This window comes from Bos mutus, chromosome X, assembly GCF_027580195.1.
Source record: "Bos mutus isolate GX-2022 chromosome X, NWIPB_WYAK_1.1, whole genome shotgun sequence".
Classification (NCBI taxonomy): domain Eukaryota; kingdom Metazoa; phylum Chordata; class Mammalia; order Artiodactyla; family Bovidae; genus Bos; species Bos mutus.
Window position 1 is genome coordinate 102,395,228 of NC_091646.1, and position 26,354 is coordinate 102,421,581.

General features: G+C 40.2%; 1 protein-coding gene across 1 annotated transcript in view; it reads right to left on the reverse strand.

Moving 5' to 3' along the window:
• The window catches only part of IL1RAPL1 (interleukin 1 receptor accessory protein like 1), a 695,400-nt gene that overhangs the window by 53,739 nt on the left and 615,307 nt on the right, over positions 1-26,354 (reverse strand). Inside the window, exon 6 of the mRNA XM_070366609.1 lies at positions 1,006-1,138. Within this exon, the coding sequence (XP_070222710.1) occupies positions 1,006-1,138 (133 nt within the window). The remainder of the gene's footprint in view (positions 1-1,005; positions 1,139-26,354) is intronic.

Consider the following 26,354-nt stretch of genomic DNA (forward strand, 5'->3'; position numbering starts at 1 on the left):
GAAATAACCCTCTGTGACAGTTTTATAGGTTTTTATTTTCTATTGAAAACCTTTTTCTCTTATACCTTTCCTAAAGTTTTAAAAGTCTTCACATTTAAGAAGAAGAATTTGGTTAAAATGCTCAAATATACCCAAAAGAGGTGATCTTTAGATTGGAGAATGTTTACAAATGGTCTGCATTTTGATTCACTTATAATTTATTAATTAATATATTTGCTTATTTACATTATGAATAAAAATGAGTACCCGTATATAAGTGTACTTTTAGTCATAACTGAATACCTCAATATTTAAAAGTAAGCAAACAAATATGTTAATTATTTTTCAAAAAAGAAGAGGCATAAGCATTATGCCCTCAAAATAAGTGTATTTTTATGATTATTTGCTATTCTTCCACTATATTAATATTTAGACCTTAAAGTCAGCCTAAAAACGGTAATAAAAGCATTTTTGTATTACCATTCCTATCAAGTGTTTTATAGTCTACAAGATGCCTCAAATATGTAGCAACATATAAAAGGAAGTGACAGAGACGATGTTTGAATCCTAAAAACATGATGTTGAATTCTAAAAGCCTGTTAACACTGGGTTGGCCAAAAAGTTCCTTTGTGTTTTTCCAGAAAATGGTATAGAAAAACCCAAACAAACTTTTTGGCCACCCAATATTTCCTCTCAGCAATTAAAAAAAAAGAGCTCTTATCAACCAAAAGTACAATATCACATTTTCCATATTTGATGCTATTTTGGTAAACTCACATTCAGTTTATTCCTTAGTGGAAAATTCCTTTTTATTTCTCTTAAATTCTTTGCAAATGGCACTCAGGTTTTACAATTTCATAGTCACTCCCTCAAGGATATTTTTCCTCCTTGCCATTAAATGTTGTAACATTTTTAGTATGATAGTAAAACACCCTCAACCCCCTTCTTTTTTAGCTCACTTTCTATTCACTAACACAGCAAATGTGAATCTTGACTGTACAAGTTAAAAGAGACAAATTACTTTACCTAATGTCACTTTCCCAAACTCGGTTTTCATCCAGATCTTCAATAAACTTCTCTCCTTTCATCCAGTAAATTAAAGGACTGACATCTCCACTGTACCCAAAGAAAGCTCTGCAGGTGAGATTAGCTGAATCACCTGTGGAGAGAAGCGATAGAAATGTGTTGTAAAACTGTTGATACACTCTTATTTTAGGCAAACTGGCACATAAAACTTAAATCACTTCATTGATTTAATGAAACATCTCTCTAAATCAATATTTTTCACATATTTTCTGTCAAATTAACAGAATGTGTACTTTTGGCAGCTTGCTTAATGGAATGTGAATTACTTATCAGATTATGAAGAACACTGGTCAGTTATTCTACAGAACTTTACTTTCATTTAAGTTTGCCTGATGTTTCCATATGAATAGATTGAGGTTATGAATTATTAGGAAGGGTACTTCAGAGGTGATGTGCACTTCTCAAAGCACATGCTCACTTGCTTCAGTCATGTCCGACTCTTTGCCACCCTGCTGACTGTAGCCCACCAGGCACCTCTGTCCATAGGATTCTCCAGGCAAGAATACTGGAGTGGGTTATCATGCCCTTCTCCAGGGGATCTTCCCGACCCAGGGATCGAACCTGGGTCTGCATTGGCAGGTAGGTTTTTTACTACTGCGATATCAGACAAGTACATAATGTTGATAATATGAGATTTTATAAAGCAGTTAGAAGATGTTTCTCAGTCCTGAATGTGGGAAAGAAAGAGAACCAAATGTTTCGATGGGAAAGAAATGGAACTGCAAAATACAGGATTCCTTACAAATGTTACTAAAATATTTGTACTATGTGAGGAATAGTATTTTAATTAGGGAAACCTGCACACATTCAGGTAAAAAAAACACATTATTAAAATACAAATGGACAACACCTGAGAATAAATATTTGGGCTGTTTATAAAACATAAAATCAATAATACTACTGTGGAGATGAGTTTCTTCCAGTGCACTACTCAAGAGAGGCCACTGTAATGATGAATACAGATTGATTACTTAATAAGGTAAGTGGAAGTCCCTGACTGAAAAGTGGGAGTGAATTTAATGCCAACAGAAACTAAGGCATATTTCTGGACAAGTAACGTGATTTTGCAAACACCTGATTTCCTCAAGCCTCAGGCAGCATTAGAGAACTGAAATATTCCAGTACTATTATAGTTTTAAGATCTTGCTGCCTCCAAGTAGAGCTAGAAAATGTGGGATGGCAAAGAGACCTATAGGGACCTACTCCAGAATGGACTGGAGCAGGGGAACTCTTAAGGATACCTTAAGTAAGGCAAATTTATTCATTTCTTAAATTCCTGAGAATATTCTAGAGGACTTTGACAAATATGTGACTTTAAGGTGAAGAGAAGGAGGTTCCTAAAGTCTAAAAGCTAAGCTATGAGTTAATAGTGAACATTGCCTGAAACTGGGCTTATCAGTGATTCTACCATATAAACCTAGAGAAAACCATAATTCACTTACAGATGCACTCTTTGTAAGTCCTGGTATGGGTCAACCTGTATGTAAACTTTATTCTCCAAGTTCTACAAGAAAATTTTTATTGGATAAAATTCATATTATCTTATGTCCATTGCATAAGACTGCTGCTGCTGCTGCTAAGTTGCTTCAGTCATGTCCGACTCAGTGTGACCCCATAGACGGCAGCCCACCAGGCTCCCCCGTCCCTGGGATTCTCCAGGCAAGAACACTGGAGTGGGTTGCCATTTCCTTCTCCAATGCATGGAAGTGAAAAGTGAAAGTGAAGTTGCTCAGTCGTGTCCAACTATTAGCGACCCCATGGACTACAGCCTACTAGGCTCCTCCATCCACGGGATTTTCCAAGCAAGAGTACTGGAGTGGGGTGCCATTGCCTTCTCCGTGCATAAGACTAGTTCATAACTGAATTCTTGCTCCTCTAATATTTTTAAGATAGCATGATACAGCCTTTCCTTTTATCTTATCTTTCTTTATATCTGAATGTCCTCCAAGTAAGTGATTCTTTAGAGACTTTGATTCTATATGCAATAATCATTATTAGTGACCAGATAAGTTCAGAAAATGTCTGCAAATTTTATGAGGCAAATGGAGCTTTAAATAATCTCCTTTATTATTAATTTTGATACATAAATATTTTGTTAATATTTTAATATGCAACCCCCTCCCTGAGAGAATAATTTACCTTACACAATGGATAATTGAATGTCAATCTTACTGATTGGAAACCACAGATTTCTATGGGAAATGTCAACCCAATGGTTCAGAACAATTTTTAAATCCAGTATTCTTTGCTTTTACATTTTTCTAAGAGCACTGGCTTTTATGTAACTCAACTACCTGTTACAGTGTCAAGGTAGTCATAAATTCAACAGTAAATCTCAAAATACTATATAGTGTGATGATTAATATCATATGCCAAGAGAATCAGCATATATTACAGAGTTCAAAAATTTACATGTCAATAATTTACACAATCTGTGTTTTAAGGGAACAAGATTTAGCTTTTAGGTAGGAGTTAATGACTGAAACTCATAAATAGAAATCTCCAGAAATTATCTCATTTTCCATTACAGTTTTACTAAATTTGGGGGATCATAAATAATGATCATGTCACTAGCAACTCAGCCTGACATTCTTTAGCAGAGAAGTCAATTGAATCCCTCGCTGGGAACTGAATTTTTCTCTCTTGTCACCCTCCTACCTTCCCAGATCAACTGATTTGCTATTATCTAATTCCTCCTTTTTCTCAACTATTGGCTTTGTGCCGCCACACCTAGTAAATGGCTCCTGCACCCATGTAAGAAACGATTGGCTTTTTCAATCATCTTTGCTCACTTCTTCTTTTGACTACTTATCATGCCTTGAGCTCCAGTACTGGGGGTATCCCAAGTGCTATGGGGGCACCCGGAGGGCCTCTACTCAGACCTGGGTTGGGCTTACTGTGGGTTAGAGAGTGGAATTCATGCAAAGAATAAAAGAAGGTGGAGGGAAAAATAGAAAAGCACTCCAGGTAGAGAGGAAAGAACCTGAGTGACAGAATGTCAGGGAACTTTGGAGGAAGTCAGTAACTCCAGAGTCGTTGAAGCTAAACTACATGTAGTGGGTAGAGCTGGGGTGAGGATTTGGGGGAAAATCATGAGGCCAGAGCAGTGGCAGCCCTGATCTCCCATGAAGGCCATGTTGAAGATGTGGGAATTCCATTTAAGGGCAATTCTAAGTTGGGGAAAGGTTTCAGGTAGGAGATTGACATGGGCACACTTGCAGTCTAAAGAAATCACTCTTTTTGTATTTGCCAAACTGGGATTGGAGAGAGTTCCAAGAGAACTGAGAACGATTGAGAATTTTATGATACTTCAGGACCATATAAGGGACCATCACTGCAAAGAGAGGATTATTTCCACATCATTTCTTCCTTCCTTTCTTACTTGTTTTTGGGCCACACCACTTGGCATGTGGGATCTTCGTTCCCCAACCAGGAATCGAACCCCAGCCCCCTGCATTGAAAGCTCAGAGTCTTAACCACTGGACCACCAGGGAAGTCCCTCTGCATAGTTTCTTAAAAGGACAAAGTACAGGTTATAGCACTGATGACAGATCACTGTGCTTTTTATCAATGTGATAGTAGGAAGCCTCTCAAAGCACAGATTACAAGGAAGCCTGATAAGGTAGAAAATACATTTTTTATTTTTATAATTTACCTGCATCACTGTGTGTGTGTGTAGGAGAGAGAGACAGACAGATTAAACGGTTTCCAGCTGCTTCTCAAAACAATCAGGAGAAACAATGATGACATGTTTGTTGACCTTCCATTCCCAGATGATATGGACAATGATATTGGCATATTAATGACTGGGAATCTCCATTCCTCTCCCAACTCCTCCCCAGTCCCCTCCCCAGGCTCTCCTTCTGGAATTGGCGTGGGCTCTCACTTTCAGCACAGTTGGAGCCAGGGTGAGCGTCTTCTTTCTAGGGAAGCACCCGAGGAGCTGAAACAGCAGCCTCTAGCCCTTGGGTATTTTGTGTCAACCGCCAAAGCCGAGAATCTCCCCCAGTGGTTTTGGTCATCATGTCCCCAGGCTCAGAACCAGTGTCCCCTCTTCCTAAAGGCTTCGCTGCATCACCACATTTCTGTAGCACAGACGGACGAACTTCTCCCCGCCAGGAATTCTCAGCGGGTTCCACATCCTCTTGACTCCAAAACCACGTCTGATGTTTTAAGGTTTGTTTTGGGGCAGTACAACGCTCTGTCGTGGCTCACGTGCAATCCGGCCACCCAGGACCGTACCTCCTGCCTTCCCGTCCACTTTGGGGTGCTCACTCAGTTGTACAATGCCATCATGAATATACTCTAATTGGAAAAGCAAAAAAAAAAAAAACAAAACAAACAAACAAAAACAATCAGGAGAGAAAGTCAACTTGAGTAGAGGTCTGTTCTGTGAAGTTGTTGTTGTTGCTCAGTCATGTCAGACTCCTTGCGACTCCATGGACTGCAGAATGCCAGGTCTCCCTGTCCTTCACTATCTCCCCAAGTTTGCTCAAACTCATGTCCACTGGGTTGATGATGTCATCCAACCACCATCTGTCACCCACTTCTCATCCTGCCCTCAATCTTTCTCAGCATCAGGGTCTTTTCCAAAGAGTCAGCTCTTCACATCAGGTGAGCAAAGTATTAAAGCTTTAGCTTCAGCATCAGTCCTTCTAATGAATATTCAGGGTTGATTTCCTTTAGGATTGATTGGTTGGATCTCCTTGCTGTCCAAGGGACTCTCAAGAGTCTTCTCCGCCACTACAGTTTGAAAGGAACAATTCTTCGGTGCTCAGCCTTCTTTCTGATTCAACTCTCACATGCATACATGACTACTGGAAAAACCATAGCTTTAACTATACGGACCTTTGTCAGCAAAGTGATGCCTCTGCTTTTTAAAATCCTGTCTAGGTTTGTCATAGCTTTTCTTTCAAGGAGCAAGTGTCTTTTAATTACATGGCTGCAGTCACTGTCCACAGTGATTTTGGAACTCAAAAAAAAATTGTCTGTCACTGTTTCCATTTTTTCCCCATCTATTTGCCATGAAGTGATGGGACCAGATGTCGTGATCTTAGTTTTTTGCAGGTTGAGTTTTAAGTCAGCTTTTCACTCTCCTCTTTCACTTTCATCAAGAGGCTCTTTAGTTCCTCTTTGCTTTCTGCCATAAGGGTGGTGTCATCTGTATATTTGAGGTTACTGAAATTTCTCCTGGCAATCTTGATTCCAGCTTGAGCTTTGTCCAGCCTGGCATCTTTCATGATGTACTCTGCATGTGAGTTAAATAAGCCAGGTGACAATATACACCCTTGATGTACTCCTTTCCCAATTTTGAACCAGTCTGTTGTTCCATGTCCAGTTCTAACTGTTGCTTCTTGATTTGCATACAGGTTTCTCAGGAGGCAGGTAAGGTGGTCTGGTATTCCCATCTCTTTCAGAATTTTCCACAGTTTGTTGTGATCCACACAGTCAAAGGCTTTAGTGTAGTCAATGAAGCAGAAGTAGATGTTTTTCTGGAATTCTCTTGCTTTTTTGATGATCCAACAAGATGTTGGCAATTTGATCTCTGGTTCCTCTGCCTTTTCTAAATCCAGCTTGAACATCTGGAAGTTCTCAGTTCACTTACTCTTGAAGCCTACCTTGAAGGATTTTGAGCATTACCTTGCAAGCATGTGAAATGAGTGCAATTGTGCGGTAGTCTGAACATTCTTTGGCATTGCCCTTCTTTGGGATTGGAATGAAAACTGACCTTTTCCAGTCCTGTGGCCACTGCTGAGTTTTCCAAATGTGCTGGCATATTGAGTGCAGCACTTTGACAGCATCATCTTTTAGGATTTGAAATAGCTCAGCTGGAATTCCATCACCTCCATTAGCTTTGTTCATAGTAATGCTTCCTAAGGCCCACTTGACTTCACACTACAGAATGTATGGCTCTAGGTGAGTGATCACATCATCATGGTTATCCGGGTTATTAAGACCATTTTTGTACAATTCTTCTGTGTATCTTTGCCACCTCTTCTTAATATCTTCTGTTTCTGTTCAGTTTGGTACAGTTCAGTTGCTCAGTCATGTCTGACTCTTTGTGACCCCATGGACTGCTGTTAGTTTCATACTGTTTCTGTTCTTTATTGTGCTCATCTTTACATGAAATGCTCCCTTGGTGTCTCTAATTTTCTTGAAGGGATTTTTAAAATTGTTTCTCTTAATGATACCTATTTGTGTGTCTGAACAGAAGTTACTACTCCCATTCTTATGCAAAGCTCTGTTTCTCAAGAAAGGACACTAGAAGCCCAGTGGAGTCAATCTTGAGAGAAGGCCAGGTGACATCAGGCTCACCTGAGACTCACCAACCGCTAAAGTGTTGGTGAGGAAAGCTGAATCCATCTAGTACTTGGTTGGGCAAAAATTTCATTTGTTTGTTTGTTTTTTTTTAATAGCTTAAGGGAAACCCAAATGAACTTTTGGGCCAACCCAATACTTTTCATTTGGGAAATGGTGGCTAATCACATGAGCATCTGTTAGGAGCTGTGACCTCAGACCCCAAGTGTGTACTGCCTGTGTTTGAAAGCAGAAATAAATGACTATAAATCCTTCCCCTCGGGTTAAAGAAAAACAGGAGTGAATAGAATATCATGGGGCAGGGTGGGGCCCAGGGAGAGATGATGCACTTCTACTCAATAAGGGTAGATAGGAATTCATAAGTATAACTAGGAAAATTAGGAAAATATAATTAGCAAATTTTGTTTAGAAAGCTAATTAGGCAATTATGAAAGAGGAATTAGGAAAATAAAAATAATATGACTGTGTTTGTACCTTGGGCTGATGAAGCAGTATATGCAGTTACATAATAGGATTTTAGCATCTGAATTTTATGAGTAGTTCATCCATGATCTATTTCACATTCTCATGCTTTTTATAAAATTGTGATTAATGGTTTAGAGTTCTTTTTAAACAACATATTTATTATTATTAAAAAATTATTGGAGTATAATAGCTTTACAATGTTGTGCTAGTTTCTGCTGTACAACAATGTGAATCAGCTGTACATATACATATATCTCCTCCCTCTTGAGCCTCCCTCCACATTTTCACACTTTTTAATATTATATTCTTTGATTTAAACTCTCCTCACTTCCACGTAGCAAATTCCTTCTCCTCCATTAAGTTGTATTTAAAATAGCACCTCTTACAAAAGACTGACTTGGCTTTTCTAGGAATTGTCAGTCAACTCTGTCTTTTCTCCCCTTTTCCTCTTGGAACAGGTTTGCTTCCCTGGTGGCTCAGTGGTAAAGAATCCGCCTGCCAATGCAGGAGACACACAGGAGATGCAGGTTCATTCCCTGGATTGGGAAGATTCCCTGAAGGAACTGGCAACCTACTCCAGTGTTCTTGCCTGGAAAATTCCATGGATAGAGGAGCCTGGCAGGCTACAGTCCACGGGGTTGCCAAAAGTCTGACATGACAGAGAACAGAGGAAAGGTTATTACTATTGCAACTCCTAATGCTACCATTAACCTTGTTCCTTTCAGCAAACTTCCACTAACTTTCAGGTCAGAGGTTATTTTATACACTCATATCTTCTACAATATCATTTAGTTTAGATGAATATGGCTTCAGATATTATATATTTCTTTACTTAATCCATTGAGTGTTGAACTCATTGTCAAAAAAAAAAAAAAAAAAAAAGACTTACTCCTACTCCCCCCAAACCAGATTTTGACTCAGCAAGTGTGGAAGGTTCCAGGGATTTTAATTTTTAACAAGCACTCCCAGGTGCTTTTCATGCAAGTGGTTACAGTTAACCGTCTGGAACAATTTCTTTTTACCTTGGACTCTTTAAATTGGAGTCGGGGCTGAGAAAAGCAACAAGATTGAAAAACATTCCGTCAGGGTCCTTAAGCAGGAGGCAAGGACAGGGTGCCTAGGAAAGAGGGTTCATAATGACAGTGGTAGGTAGAGAGGTAACTGGCATAGACAAGAAGTAGCTTGTACAACTGGGTCACTGATGAGCCAACCCAAGCTACAGAAATATGCCAGCTTTCCAAAGGGATGTAGGAAAAATATTTGTGTTCCAATGGAAAACTACTCATTTTTCTACTTCACACCATTCTGAGTTACCAGATTTTTAGCCCTTTCCCTGTCTTTGAGCTATTCTTCAACTCTTTGTAACTCTTTGTGCTGCTAAGTCACTTCAGTCGTGTCTGACTCTGTGCGACCCCATAGACGGCAGCCCACCAGGCTCCCCTGTCCCTGGGATTCTCCAGGCAAGAACACTGGAATGGGTTGCCATTTCCTTCTCCAATGCATGAAAGTGAAAAGTGAAAGTGAAGTCGCTCAGTCATGTCCAACTCTCAGCGACCCCATGGACTGCAGCCCACCAGGCTCCTCAGTCCATGGGATTTTCCAGGCAAGAGTATTGGAGTGGGGTGCCATTGCCTTCTCCGAACTCTTTGTAAGTAACTGATATAGAAATGCTCTCATGTCTGGGGACTTCCCTGGTAGTCCTGTGGTTAAGACTCTACATTTCCACTGCAGGGGGCTTGGGTTCGAACTCTGGTCACGGAATGGGCAGGGAACTAAGATTCTGCATGTTACGAGGCCAAAAAAAGAAAGAAAAGTCCATGAATGGAATAAAAATGAAAATAAAACATATCAATGTAAAAATTGTCTCATATCTGGTAGCCATTTGACTTAATTTCCCATCTGCTCCCCTAGCCTTGCTCTCCACCTCAACTCAGGGAAAAATCAATTTTGTCTCTACTTGGAATTTATCTCAGCATTCCTTTCTTCTGTTTTATAAACTATTTTGACTTTACTTTGAATTGATCATAACATCTGTCTGTTCCCTTCCTATCATATGAGCAAAAAAATTTTTTTACAGTTTAACATGTATTCATTTCAATATCTATACGAAAGTCACAATTGTACATTTTTTTCTGAAAATGATGTTAATAGGAATACAATATTCAACTCACTGCTGATTATTACCATTCATACAAGCCACACACATGATATTCATATGTTCACAGTATGTCTCTGACATCTGTATAACTACTGAAAGATTTAAAAACACTCTCCTTATTCTTTTTTCAAATAGAAGTATAAGCAATGTAATTTTATCTTTACTCTAAGTCCAAACTATTTAACTTGTTATCAAGAGAAACTATCCATCTTTTCTATCTTTTGCTCTCTAATTTGCTATAACATGCAATTTCTGATAAGGCAAGCCTAGCGTGAGATTTAGAGAGTCAAGCACCAAAGCTCTCCCTTATCCTCTTCTAAGTTAAAAAAAAAAAAAAAAAAAAAAAAAAAAACCTCCAGTCTGATCTGAGATACCCAAGTGATAACGTTAATACTATTTACCCTACTTAATCTGAAATACAGGAAATCAGCATTAGAATTTCACAGGTTATAGAAAAGAGTCACATTAATTTAATTTCCTCCTTGATTTTTTTTGTTTTCCTTCAAATAATAACAGAAAAATTTAAGCTATCACCTCGGGAGTCACACACATCAAATATATCAGTCATCCAGGGTTGGAGCCCTGAAGATAATGGTATTCTTGCTGTCTCAAGTTGATATCTGTAAAAGCTTCAGTAAATTGCACTAAATGCTTCAGCTCAATCTTACCAGGTTCCGAAGGAAGCACTCTAAAACTGATCATAAAAAATCATTTGCTATCAAAAATGAGAACAATGCTTGTCATAGGGCAGGCTTTCAAGTAGGCTACAATGTGAGGGGGCCTTAGAGGAAAAATAATACATTTTCTCTTGAACCCACAGACTCCAATCGGCACTAGGGACGCTTGTTATTTAGTGCGACCTTTTTCTAATTAGATATAATTTGGCCATTTCTAAAACCGCTGACAACAGAGATTCTCTCTCCACTAGAGGACACTCTCTAACTTATTGAAAAAAAAAAACAAACTTTTTTTTTTCAATTAAAAGGAAATTTCTTCCCTAATTAAAAGCATCAGCATCCAGAGATCTTACTAGTTGGAATTAAGAAACAGTGAGCATTTTGTTCTTAAATAAGATGGTGAATAGTAGTGGGGGGTTTAATTTCATTTGCACCATTAATCATGGATATTAAAATTACTTTAATTTTAAGTAAAAGCATTTCCATTTCCATCGTCCATTTAAGATAAAAGCAAAGTGGTTTACAAAACATATTTATCTTGTGTCATTGGTATACAGAATGGCTCTTCTTCTAGAAAGCTTTATTCTGAAATGAAGAATCTCTGTCTTTGTTTCTCTCTCTCTCACACACACACACACACAAAGTATCCTTGGAAATTGCTCAAGACATTTTACCCAAATAAGTATTAGGACCTATGGCACGTAACAGTTGCCAGGATCTAACCACAGAGAGTTATTTGAAAATCAGAGATTTAGCTAAGAATCCCAAAAGAGAAGAAAGAAATGAAAGAGATAGGTTATATTAAGCTCAGAGTTGAGGATGTTATTCCTGCAGGATGTAACAACGTCTGCTCAAATTTCAAGGGAAAAAAATTACAGAAAAACAAGACATGCACTTTTAAATTTGCTAACCATAATTCTGCTGTAGTGTCAGATTTCCTTACGAAAATGCATTTTATACTATCTTACAACATATTTCTGTCTATTTGAAGAACAAAACAAGTTATTTGGCTGGTCAGTAAATTGCAAGGGGATTTAAGCAACCACAAATAACCTGGAGGTAAATGAGTTCATGTACATACACAGTAATGTTCAAAATTCTCCAAGCCAGGCTTCAACAGTACAAGAACCATGAACTTCCAGATGTTCAAGCTGCATTTAGAAAAGGCAGAGGAACCAGAGATCAAATTGCCAACATCTGTTGGATTATCAAAAAAGCAAGAGAGTTCCAGAAAAACATCTACTTCTGCTTCATTGACTACGCCAAAGCCTTTGACTGTGTGGATCACAACAAAATGGAAAATTCTTCAAGAGATGGAAATACCAGACCACCTGACCTGCCTCCTGAGAAATCTGTATGCAGGTCAGGAAGCAACAGTTAGAACTGGACATAGAACAACAGACTGGTTCCGAATAGGGAAAGGAGTACATCAAGGCTGTATACCATCACCGTGTTTATTTAACTTATATGCAGAATACACATGGAGAAGGAAATGGCAACCCATTCCAGTATTCTTGCCGGGAGAATCCCATGGACAAAGGAGCCTGGTGGGTACAGTCCATGGGGTCGCAAAGAGTCAGACACGACTGAGTGACTAACACACACACATCATGAGAAATGCTGGGCAGGATGAAGTGCAAGCTGGAATCAAGATTGCTGGGAGAAATATCAATAATCTCAGATATGCAGATGACACTACCCTTATGGCAGAAAGCAAAGAAGAACTAAAGAGCCTCATGATGAAAGTGAAAGAGGAGAGTGAAAAAGTTGGCTTAAAACCCAACATTCAGAAAACGAAGATCATGGCATCTGGTCCCATCACTTCATGGCAAATAGACGGGGAAACAATGAGAGATTTTATTTTTTTTGGCTCCAGCATCACTGCAGATGGTGACTGCAGCCATGTAATTAAAAGACGCTTGCTCCTTGGAAGAAAAGCTATCACCAACCTAGACAGCATATTAAAAAGCAGAGACATTACTTTGTCAAGAAAGGTCTGTCTAGTGAAAACTATGGTTTTTCCAGTAGTCATGTATGGATGTGAGAGATGGACTATAAAGAAAGCTGAGCGCTGAAGAATTGATGCTTTTGAACTATGGTGCTGGAGAAGACTCTTGAGAGTCCCTTGGACTGCAAGGAGATCCAACCAGTCCATCCTAAAGGAAATCTACCCTGATATTCATTGGAAGGACTGATGCTGAAGCTGAAACTCCAATATTTTCGCCACCTGATGAGAAGAACTGACTCATTTGAAAAGACCCTGATGCTGGAAAAGATTGAGGGCAGGAGGAGAAGGGGATGACAGAGGATGAGATGGTTGGATGGCATCACCTACTCAATGGACATGAATTTGAGTAAATGCCAGGAGTTGGGGGTGGACAGGGAGGCCTGGCGTGCTGCAGTTGCAAAAATTTGGACATGACTGAGAGACTGAACTGAACATACACAGTACCCCTGGTGAGTGAGTGCTCACAAGTTGTTAGCAATTATTACTATTACTACTGCTATCATTACACTGTGACTTAAACTTTTCTATAAGTGATGACTTACAGTTCAAGCATTGAATTAGGCCAAACTATGGAGAAGGAAATGGCAACCCACTCCAGTGTTCTTGCCTAGAGAATCCCAGGGACAGGGGGAGCCTGGTGGGCTGCCGTCTATGGGGTCGCACAGAGTCGGACATGAGTGAAGCGGCTTAGTAGCAGTAGCAGAAGCAGCATGCCCTTCAGGAGCCTGGGGGTTGCATAGTGGAATTTGAATGAATTATTGGAATTTTTCCCACATCAACTAGAGAAAGGCAGGCAGTGGCAGAGCCTCTCCAGAATGGAGAGGAAATCTCAGGCATTTGAGAGGAAAGGGTGAACAAAATGGTAACATTATTACTGTACTGTTTTTAGATAGCTCAAAGATTCTTGCAAGGACTTGTATGCTAGCTCATGAGGGCTGCTTTCTAGATGAATGATCTAAAAGTTTCTTGCATGATAGGGGAGCCACATTTGTCATCCCCAAATGTCTCTTTGGCCTGTGGATTATCTCAAGCTGAAATCAAGGCCTGAAAGACTCAGCAAGAAACCCTGACTTCCCCCCTAACTGTGTAAAAGAATTTAGATAGAGGGCTTGTTCCTGGAATAGAGCTATCACCAGAGATATCTGCAATGGGCCAGGTGTGGTGGTGAGATGCTTTCTCTGCTTTCCTAAAGCAGAGATGCTTCCACTCTGCATTCCATGGTCTCTGCCTGGAGCAGCAAACATTTGTTTATGAAACCTTTCTTTTTCTATTTCCATGTGAATTGCTGTCTTCCTCTTTCAAGTCCCAAACCACTACCTCCAATATCCTCTTTTGTCTTTAGCTGAAGATGGTATTTAAGGCGACGGTTTTGTCCATTTTGGTGAGTTACTCAGTTTTCTTGGGTCTCTCCCGAGTATACATGTCATTATACTTTTGTTTGATTTTCTCCTGCTGAATTGTCTCATGTCAATTTAATTCTTAGACCAACCAGAAGAAACTAAAAGGGTAGAAGGCAATTTCTCCCTTCCTAGAAGCATCTAGAACAATTAATGGACACCAAGCTGAAGAGGAGGGACACAGCAGGAATCAGCAAATATCTGGTGCCACCTGAGTCCTTCATCCTTGGGAGGTATGATGTTGTACCTGAGTGTTGAGAAAATGGGAATTATGATTATTATTTTGATTATATAGCATGTGGGATCTTAGTTCTCTGACCAGGGATGGAACCTATGCCCTCTGCAGTGGAAGTGCAGAGTCTTAACCAGTGGACCTCCAGGGAAGTCCTGAAAATGGGTATTATATAACAGAAGTAGGAAACTGATAAGTGCTCAATGGAAAACATTTAATTGCCAAAGAATGGATTTGCTCCAAAAGGTTATTCAGAAACTCTTGGTGATGATGTACAGGAAGAACAATTTGGGGGAATTTTTTTGAGTCAACATACATGTAAAATTCACCAGCCTAGCCATTTTTAAATGCAACAGGGAAGTAGGGCCATTTTTGCTCATTAGTTGAAAAAAGTAGATGGGAAAAGAGACTTGTGGTTTGCTTTCTGCCAAAGACATCAGAACCACTTATAATTGTATTCATTTCTAAAATTGTTTTGAGTTATCCACAAAATAGACTTTTTTTGGTAATGCAGGCATTTTTAGGTTTTTTGTTGTTAAGGCCTTAACTAATCTCAACTCTCTGTGATTGCATCTTGAGAAGACATCTCCTTTATTTTTGCTCCATTAATTACATAGCTGTGGTACTAAATCTCTCATCGATTTATTTTTAACTCTTGTGGTGCTTTCTCATCCTTCCGGAGATTCACATTTTTAAAACAAATTATTCCATTTTCAGCCTCCAGGGATATTTAAATCAGTCATTAACATACATAGAGAAAGCATTTGTCTGTGGCCAGCAAATTCGGTAGACCTTAGTTTCAAAAGCAACTGAAGCAAGAAAGAAAATAACAGAGGTAGAGGAAAAATAGGAATAGGAAGAGGAGGAATGAGAAGAAAAGGAAAATGAAACGAGGAGGAAAGGAAGGTATATTAGTGGTGGTGATGAAGAGCATTGTCCCCAACAGCTTATGCAAGTGTAAGTGTTACACTGAGTTTGCCATGTTCTTGAGTGAAGAATACTGCCAACTTTTTTGTGCTTAGTCTGTCTTCTCCAAACCCTGACTGATATCTATTGAGGCAGAGATCAATAAATGCCTCTCAGTGTCTATTATCCTTCTTCCTTTGAGTAATATAACCCCCCAAATTTTAGTTGGACACACAGCTACCAAGCTACAGACGATATTTCCTAGTTTCCTTTGCAGGTAGATGTGGCCAAACGACAGAGATGAGGCCAATGAGATAATGTGAAGAAGTGATGTATACAATTTCGCATTCATCTCCTTTATGATGAAGCCTCAGCCCTGGACTTTCTCCCTATTTTCCTGTAGGCTGGAAAGCAGATGTGCCAGTGAACTGGTTTCTGTCATATAGATGAAGACAAAAATGGTAGAGCAATAAGATGTAATGGACCTGGGTCCCTGAATGACATCATGAAACAGAATCATCCACCACTTTGAACTTCTCTATATTGGTCTATTTGGTGAGAGAAACACACATCTAGTTTGCTAAAGACATTGTATTTTGGGGTACCTTGTTATCCGATACCTCTAGAAAGGATTTTTTAAAAAATCTTCTGTCTCAGGCTGCAGTGTGGCAGGGTAATATTCATGCCACTATACCAAATAATTTAATCTACTTAGTGATATAGAGAAGAACCACATTTACCTCCTGAAACACAAGCTAGAATCAAGATTGTTGGGAGAAATATCAATAACCTCAGATATGCAGATGACACCACCCTTATGGCAGAAAGTGAAGAGGAACTAAAAAGCCTCTTGATGAAAGTGAACAAGGAGAGTGAAAAAGTTGGCTTAAAGCTCAACATTCAGAAAACGAAGATCATGGCATCTGGTCCCATTACTTCATGGGAAATAGATGGGGAAACAGTGGAAACAGTAACAGACTTTATTTTTCTGGGCTCCAAAATCACTGCAGATGGTGACTGCAGCCATGAAATTAAAAGACACTTACTCCTTGGAAGGAAAGTTATGACCAACCTAGATAGCATATTCAAAAGCAGAGACATTACTTTGCCAACAAAGGTTCGTCTAGTCAAGGCTATGGTTTTTCCTGTGGTCATGTATGGATGTGAGAGTTGGACTGTGAAGAAGGCTGAGCGCCGAAGAATTGATGCTTTTGAACTGTGGTGTTGGAGAAGACTCTTAAGAGTCCCTTGGACTGCAAGGAGATCCAACCAGTTCATTCTGAAGGGGATCAGCCCTGGGATTTCTTTGGAAGGAATGATGCTAAAGCTGAAACTCCAGTACTTTGGCCAGCTCATGCGAAGAGTTGACTCATTGGAAAAGACTCTGAGGCTGGGAGGGATTGGGAGCAAGAAGAGAAGGGGACGATAGAGGATGAGATGGCTGGATGGCATCACTGACTCGATGGACGTGAGTCTGAGTGAACTCCGGGAGTTGGTGATGGACAGGGAGGCCTGGTGTGCTGCGATTCATGGGGTCGTGAAGAGTCGGACACGACTGAGTGACTGATCTGATCTGATCTGAATCCTCTAGTAATTTCCCACAATACCTATATACAAAATACAGAAACAGAAAACTACAAATGCCCTTTTTGAGGAAGAAAGTATGGCATTAGAAATGAGTCTCTTTTTAAGAAAGAATGTGGCTTTAACTGGAGGAAATCTATAAGGAGTTTACTTAGGTTTTGGTTTACTTAAGGGTAATATAGTCAATAGGCTTCCCTGGTGGCTCACTGATAAAGGATCCGCCTGCCAGTGCAGGAGATGCAGGTTTGATCCCCGGGATGGAAAGATCCCTGGAGGAAGGCATGGTAACCCACTCCAGTATTCTTGCCTGGAGAATTACATGGATAGAGGAGCCTGGCAGGGTACAGTCCATGGGGTCGCAAAAGAGTTGGACATGACTGAGTGACTAAACAACAACAGTAATACAGTCAATAGCATCTGTTCTATTTTTGCTGTTGTTGTTTCTTTTGGTTTGGGTTTTTTTGAGGGGCCACACAGCATGTGGGATCTTAGTTTCCTGATCAAGATCAAACCCACAACCCTCGTAGTGGAAGTGCAGAGTCTTAACCACTGGACTGCCAGGGAAGTCCCAATAGCATTTGCTCTAAAACACATATAGTACCTTGTGATTTAAAAAGGGTGTTTTGTTTCATTGCTTCTTAAATGGACTGACTGTACTGAAATAAAAGGTCCAATTCCAATTACATTTTGCTATAGCTGCATTTTAATGAAACACCCTTCTCTAAGCTTCCTAACACTCAGGGTCTTAAGAGATAATTTGGATAGGCATAAATCCTGCTTTTCTTATCTTTTAAAAAATATAAGCCATAATCCTTAGGTTTATGTGGCTTTCAAGGTTAACGAAATATTCTCCAGGAAGTTTTATAAGCTTTTAAAACATGGCTAGTGTAGGACATAATGATAGCTCAGGCATGATGTTTATTTAAAATGTAAATGAACATTCAGTGAACTCACAGTTTTGTGTTTTCTTGGTTCCTGCCTAGAAGGGCTATTGTTGGTCAGCGTTATGTTAAAAGTACTCAGTGTAACTGCTGGTGTTTCATATAATGCTTTGTGTGCTTGTCTCTCCTCCACAGTGGTTTAGTAAAATGCTTCTGACAGCTTCTGAGCCTAAACTATACTATGAAGCTTGGTTTCTTGGTCCACATTTGATTGAAGGAGAAATGATAGCAGTTTGAAGTTTTTGTGCTGAGTTAATCAGGAAAAGTTTCAGAAGTTGATAGCATTCATATTTTCAGTATTTTAAAGAAATTCACTGTTATTTTCATTTCCAGCCTGCAAAACAGCTATTTCTTTCAGTTCTTTTCATTCTTGAAAAAGACATGTCATTCTCTTTGGAACCTGTGTCTCCCTTCTCAGTCTATTCTACCACTGGTGTCTTCAAAATGAGTTGAAAGCAACCCTGCTGTTCTCACTTTCATGCCTCTTTTCTGATCTCAGAACCTCAGGTTCAAGGAGATATTTCCCCCCCATGCTTAAAAGTATTTTTATTGTCTCTCAACCTGCAATTTCTTCTGAAGCTATGGTGTTATTATTAACTTTTTCCTTCCTTTTGGGGTTCCCAATCTCACTTTCTATAACTCAATTCTCCCTCATGGGGTTATCTTTACTTTTGGCCCTTTTAGCAAAAACCAACATCTTATTAAAACTCATACATACCCCAATACCAGACCAGACTGGTTGCTTTTCTGTAAGCTATTGAGAGATTTTCTATGTGATTTTTAATCACAACTGCCTTATGCAAGGCTTATGAGATGCTGATCCAGAAGTTTTATAACCGTCAAGATGTCTTCAATAAAAGAGACTACAATGTAGCATCTGAGACTTGCCAGCATCTAATAAAGGTTATCGCTTGAGAATATCTTTAAACTTTCTTACCTACAGAAAGTATATGATTTTCTGAAGTCTATTTTTGTGCCCATTACTATTATTCTGTGATTTTTAATGTATGTTCTAATATTGGCAACTCCCTAGGTGGAAAGTTATAGAAGTAAATGAAAATAACGGAATCTTCTTGTCTTTAGAAAAATGACCACTTGTATCACTGAAGACAGATGAATGCTTCCTCCACCTATTTCTGTTGTTCTACCTGTAGTTACATTAATAAGCTGTTTTTTTTATCCCCTAACACTTGAGTCTCAAGCAGAATGCCCTTAAATACCCCTAATCGATATAGGTAAAATAGAGCAATTACTTCTAAATGTTTTCCAGGAAACCCTGGTTACTTTTACACAGCCCAAGATAGAGGACAAAAATAAAGTCATTTGTTCATATCTGGATGATATTTTATAACAGTAGGTCCTTGGTGCTAGCTGTTGGAATATGCTGTATTGAGAAGTTAATGGCAAGTTTAGTTAATAGGATGTACCTTCTGAATCAACAGCATCTTGAGTTAATCAAAATACTCATTGATCTGATTAACTTGATCAATCTGATACTTTAATTTGCCATGACCATGCCCATCACACAGTAAAACAACATAACTATAGCAAAAATTAAGACAAAATTAATAAAGCTATTAAACCCAACCAGATTCTTGTGAGTAGAAAATTGCAGTGTTAAACATTACTTAATTAGTACTTTTTTCTGGCACTACTTAGCCCAAAGATACGCTCCTTGAGTTATTCATTTGAAGTAAGAGAAAGATGCTTAAGATTCCACAGAGGAAGCTTTAAAGCATTTTGACATATCTTGGTTATTTCTTTCTTGTCTTCTTTGCCTTTATTTTTCAAAATTTATATAATGTAGAAATAACGCTTTTATAATTTAGGAAAAAATTAACAACAGCATTAACATGTCATAATACATTCTACTTCAAGGCAGCAGAGCAGACCATGCACCATCTTCTTCTTCTAACTCTTTTCTCCAACAGTTTACAGTCATAGAAGGCTCTTGAAGAAACACCTCTCCCTCAATCTAGATCTGCTCTGTGACTCGAAATATGCTGAGAAAAGTACAGCTGTAAAGACTATAGATTAGTGATACTCCTTGGAATCACAGCATTAACATATGTATTAGAGAAGACACCTTTCAGGCTTCCCTGGTGGTCCAGTGGTTAAGAATCCATCTACCAATGTAGGGGACACAGGCTCAATCCCTGGTCTGAAAAGATCCCACCTGCTGGGGAACAACTAAGCCAGAGTCCCAGCTCCTGAAGCCCACATGCTTAGAGCCCGTGCTCTGAAACAAGTGAAACCACCACCACGAGAAGCCTGTATACCACAATGAAGAGTAGCCCCTGCTCACCACAACTAGGGAGGGAAAGCCCGCACAGCAATGAAGACACAGTGCAGCTAAAACTAAATTCATTAATTAATAGAGGAGACATCTTTCTCATCCATAGTTAGGGACTATGGGTTTTTCCAACACAGGTAAAATTTTAAAATCAGCCTTGTTGAAAGTGTGTTCATTTTTAGGCTAGCTTTCCTCTTTTCATCATCTTACTCCAAAAACAGGGGTTTGGTACAGTATGAATGAAACCCTTCCACTTAAGAGCTTTTTTTCCCCCCTAGCAATAAATAAGGTTATAACCTGTAGCAACACTTGTTCTTCTTAGAGAGCCAAACAAGAGGTGTGAACAGTATTTATGCTTTCTATTTTACTAAGGCAAGCACTGTCACTTCCCTTTGTTCAATTACTTTCTTAAAATTTTCAGAGAGCCTCTACTCTGACTGTAACAATCAAGACTATTCATCTTAGAAAAATATGGCCTGAAAAAAAGTGGAAAGTAGACATATTTCCTTTCAATATTAGGAATGGTTATTTGGGATGGGAGAGAGAGAAAGGTAAAATGAATATTTGCATACATACAGGTAAGCAGTGCCCTTGGAACAGTTGTGATGATAAATAAGCTGATTTTTTTTTATCCCATCCTCTAATTTCTACATTACTTCCTTCACTGATCCTCCGAGTGCCAGTATGTTCATGAAATACAATGATTACCAGACCCCTCACCCTGGCACCCACCATGGCCTGCCACCTTTGAGACTGCATATTGTGCTGCTGCTGCTGCTAAGTTGCGTCAGTCGTGTCCAACTCTGTGCGATCCCATAGGTGGCAGCCCACCAGGCTCCCCTGTCCCTGGGATTCTCCAGGGAAGAACACCGGAGTGGGTTGCCATTTCCTTTTCCAACGCATGAAAGTGAAAAGTGAAAGTGAACTCGCTCAGTCGTGTCCGACTCTTAGCGACCCCATGGACTGCAGCCTACCAGGCTCCTCCATCCATGGGACTTTCCAGGACAGCTTTGTAATGAATTGTCTGACTTGACTAGGCTGAACTGCATTTCCCAGAATTCCATTGTTTTGTATGTGCCCAGTTAGGGTAGGCTACAAGAGAGATTCTCTCACACTAGTGGAAGGATGGAAAAGAGGGAGCAGCCATTTTGGAGTGTGAGTTTGTATGTGTGTCTGACCATGTGTACATTGTTACTGATGAGCTGACGTGCCTCACTGACATGAAGTAGCAGTTGGGCCTGAAATTGCTCTTTTCCCCTGGGTCTTCTGCCAGTGTCTCTGACTCCGGCACCAGTGGTGTGTGTTTAGCTCTATGATAAAGGGCCCTGGATCATTCTCTTTGGTAAGCTTAGAGGCAACAAGAACTTGACATGGGTTTCAGTCCGTCCGAGGAGAATTCAAGCCTGCTCATTCTCTCCCCACTTGATGGCTTGCCCTGTGGACTGCAATTCCAGCTTGTGCTCATTGGGTTCTATCTCACTTATTATCTGACTCTTCCTGACTTCCTGCCTGTGAACTTCAGGCTTCAGCATGAGATGCAGAGACAGCCATGTGAAGACTGCTTAGTTAACCTCCCCTGCACAGAAGTAAATTTATATGTATAACATGTTGTTTTAGTTGCTAAGTTATGTCAGACTCTTTTGCAAACCCATGGACTGTAACTTGCCAGGCTCCTCTGTCCGTGGGATTTCCCAGGCAAGAATACTGGAGTGGGTTGCCATTTCCTTCTCCAGGGGATCTTCCCAATCCAGGTATTGAACCTGTCTCCTGCATTGGCAGGTGTTCTTTCCTGCTGAGCCACCAGAGAAGCTTGTATAAACATATACATGTATGTATACATTTTCTATGTTGGCTGTTTCTCCCTTTAACCCTCTTCACATGCTTTGCATTCATGGATGGGATCATATAGATCAATAAGCTAGATGTCTTTACCACCCACAATTTTACTGATCTCTAAATTTAAGTCTTTGGCTAGGGCTTTTCTTTTACATCTTTTTTTATCTCCTTGTCTCTTTACCAGATTGTAAACTTATATAAAAGCAAGAGTTGCATTTAAATAAAAATTTATGAACTGTACACCCTCTTATTTGAGCTCCAAGGACTCCGGGGACATCATTAGTGACAGTGTAAAAGTTTCAGAGATTAAATCCATAAGGAAACACAAGAGCTTTTTCCTTGTCCTATGAGGATTCACAAACAAATAAGCAAACAAGATAACAAACAAAAAGTCTTCAATGCCAGAGAACTAGAAAATGCTGTCCTATTCTTAGGAACTACTTACAGTAACACATTCTTGTCAATACTGAAAAAGTAACTGTATACTTAAGTGAGAGTCTAAGGTAGGTAAATTAGAAGCTAAATCTAGGCAACTATATCAAATCACACTTGAGTGTGATTTATTTGAGAAAATAAAATGTGATATGTAATCAATGCCATGATATTATATTTAACACTTTCAGAACCTATGAGCAACTATACCTAGATTAGTGCAAAGACTCATAACTGCCCAATGGACAATTTCCTGCTGCTGCTAAGTCACTTCAGCTCTGTGCGACCCCATAGACAGCAGCCCACCAGGCTCCCCCATCCCTGGGATTCTCCAGGCAAGAACACTGGAGTGGGTTGCCATTTCCTTTCCCAATGCATGAAAGTGAAAAGTGAAAGTGAAGTCGCTCAGTTGTGTCTGACCCTCAGCGACCCCATGGACTGCAGCCTTCCAGGCTAGTTCCGTCCATGGGATTTTCCAGGCAAGAGTACTGGAGTGGGGTGCCATTGCCTTCTCCTGCATTATGTTTCAAATCTGTATGAAATTGAATGAGTATGAATGAGGTAGGCATGCATGTGTGCATGCTGCAAACAAAATAAAGGACTTCCAATGACTATGAAGGGAAGAGAAGTGTCAGTCGCTCAGTCGTGTCTGACTCTTTTTGACACTACAGACTGTATCATCTGTCCATGGGATTCTCCAGGCAGGAATACTAGAGTGGCCTACTCAAGGGGATCTTCCTGACCCAGGGATTGAACCTGTGTCTTTGAGTCTCCTGTATTGGCAGATGGGTTCTTACCACTACTGCCACTTGGGAAGGCCCATGAGGTATGTGTAAAATTACTTACTAAAGACTTTCTATGTTTAGCAAACTCATCGAAATGGTATTAATAATCACATAAAATTAACGAAGGCTTCCCTTATAGCTCAGTTGGTAAAGAATCCGCCTGCAGTGCAGGAGACCCAGGTTCGATCCCTGGGTTGGGAAGATCCCCTGGAGAAGGAAATGGCAACCCACTCCAGTATCCTTGCCTGGAAAATCTCATGGACAGAGGAGCCTGGTGGGCTGCAGTCCATGGGGTCACAAAGAGTTGGGCACAACTGAGTGACTAACATTTACTTACTTAAAATTAATGAAAAAATTTCCAAATCTTCACTGGCTACAGGATAAAGTTTTTTTTTTTTTTTAAGATACATTACATTGGTATTTGATTCATCTCCTTTCTGCTTAAAAAAAAAATCATATCCTTCTATGTAAACTGAGGAAGATTTTCATAGGTGTTGCAACTCACATTATAAATCAAACCATCACACTCATCCCTCTTAAGTGAAGATTTTCGTGTAAACATTGGCTTCCTATTCATTCCTAAGAGTGTGTATCTTAATCTTTTGGGTAAGTCATAGGGAATAGAAGCCTCCTTCTTAAAATCTACACGAATATAACAATGTCCATCAATAACATCTCCAACACATCCATTTAAATGAGACTTCTTAGAGGAGGTTCAAAGGATCCTGAGACTCACAGCTTGTGAGGACTAAAGTTTAGTTTGGACTAAAAAGACTTTTAGTGGATATTAATGGCGACAGCTTCTCAGTTTCTGTTCATGGTCATTTGGGAAACTATCAATAGGCCTCTTATCCTGAATCAAGAGACTATGGAAGCTTAGACCTTCCTCAGGGGCAGAGGAACAGAGGGAAATTTGACCCAAAGCAAAGACTTGACTGTTATTCTACTGGTGTAAAGTGAAAGTGTTTGTCGCTCAGCGGTATCTCACTCTTTGTGGCCCTATGGACTATAGCCTGCCAGGCTCCTCTAGCAGGCTCCTCTGTCCATGGGATTCTCCAGGTTGGAGTGCGTTGACATTCTCTTCTCCAGGGGTTTTCCTATTGGTACTAGCATCTTTTATACTATTTTTAATGAGTTGATTTGAATAGTTCATAAAAAAGAAACTGAGAGTGAAAGAAAGAGAAAGCAGCTTATGTATAAAAGGATGGTTATACACAATGGAACATGCTGCTACTGCTAAGTCACTTCAGTCGTGTCCGACTCTGTGCGACCCCATAGATGGCAGCCCACCAGGCTCCCCCGTCCCTGGGATTCTCCAGGCAAGAACACTGGAGTGGGTTGCCATTTCCTTTCCCAATGCATGAAAGTGAAAAGTGAAAGTGAAGTCGCTCAGTCGTATCCAACTCTTAGTGACCCCATGGACTGCAGCCCACCAGGCTCCTCTGTCCATGGGATTTGCCAGGCAAGAGTACTGGAGTGGGGTGCCAGTGCCTTCTCCAACAATGGAACATAGGAACCCCTTTTCCAAGAGGAGGAGGCTAGCACTGATGCAGCCCTCATGGTGCTCCAGTACACAGGACTCAGGGGCAGTGAACCAAGAGAAGAGATTTCAAACCTGGCTGTGTATCACTGTAGCCCAGAAACCAATGAACTATTTATTTAATAAGCTTTCATGATGACTCAGGTGCATAGCAGGTTCTGGAACCTCTGGGTTTTTATCTGCCTTGACAGAAATGAATGAACCTGAAATACTAGAGGCAGTGGATGGGGCCTTCAGAGTGTGTGCAATGCCCAGCAATTGCATATGCCACAGTGTAATTCCCAGCTGGAACCTGAGTTGTCTTGAGTGGATCAGAGTAATCACGAAGGTTTGAAGATTCACATGCCTAGAAATGGTGTTCAAGGAGAGCCTCCAAGACTAGCAGGTAGATCTGATTAAAGGGTGGGCAGAATTTATGAGAAAATTGTGGACTGGCACCCTGGGTTGGCTAAAATCAGGTTAAGTTGGGATAAGTGGATAAGCCTTGATTTCTCAGTGGTAGGAGTTGCTAAATAGTACAATAAAGTCTAATGATCTGCATTTTGGAAAGCAGACATTTTCTCTGGAGACTATTGAAATGTAGTTAGCATGATTAGGATCAAATCATCATCTTTTTCTGGGGGCAGAATGAATTTGGTGGAGGGCTTCCCTGGTGGTTCAGTGGTAAAGAATCCACCTGCCAATATAAGAGACACGGGTTTCATCCCTGGGTTGGGAAGATCCTCTGGAGAAGGAAACAGCAACCCCTCCAGTATTTTTCTCTGGGAAACCCACGGACAGAGGAGCAGGGAGGGCTACAATCCCGGGGGTCACAAAGAGTCAGACACGACTGAGCAACTAAATAACAACTGTTCAGTTCAGTTCAGTTGCTCAGTCGTGTCTGACTCTTTGTGACCCCATGGACTGCAGCACGCCAGGCCTTCCTGTCCGTCATCAACTCCCAGAGGTTACTCAAATTCATGCCCATTGAGTCGGTGATGCCATCCAACCATTTCATCCTCTGTTGTCCCGTTCTCCTCCTGCCCTCAATCTTTCCCAGCATCAGGGTCTTTTCAAATGAGTCAGCTCTTTGCATCAGGTGGCCGAACTATTGGAGTTTCAGCTTCAGCATCAGTCCTTCCAATAAATATTCAGGACTGATTTCCTTTAAGATGGACTGGTTGGATCTCCTTGCTCCAGGGACTCTCAAGAGTCTTCTCCAACACCACAGTTCAAAAGCATCAATTCTGTGGAACTCAGCTTTCTTTATAGTCCAACTCTCATATCAATACATGACTACTGGAAAAACCATAGTCTTGACTAGACAGACCTTTGTTGGCAAAGTAATGTCTCTGCTTTTGAATATGCTGTCTAGGTTGGTGATAGCTTTTCTTCCAAGGGGGAAGCGTCTTTTAATTTTATGACTGAAGTCACCATCTGCAGTGATTCTGGAGCCCCCAAAAATAAAGTCTGCCACTGTTTCAACTGTTTTTCCATCCATTTGCCATGAAGTGATGGGACCAAATGCCATGATCTTTGTTTTCTGAATGTTGAGCTTTAAGCCAGCTTTGTCACTTTCCTCTTTCACCTTCATCAAGAGGCTCCTTAGTTCTTCTTCACTTTTTGCCATAAGTGTGGTGTCATCTGCATATCTGAAGTTATTGATATCTCTCCCGGCAATCTTGATTCCAGCTTGTGCTTCATCCAGCCCAGCGTTTCTCATGATGTACTCTGCATA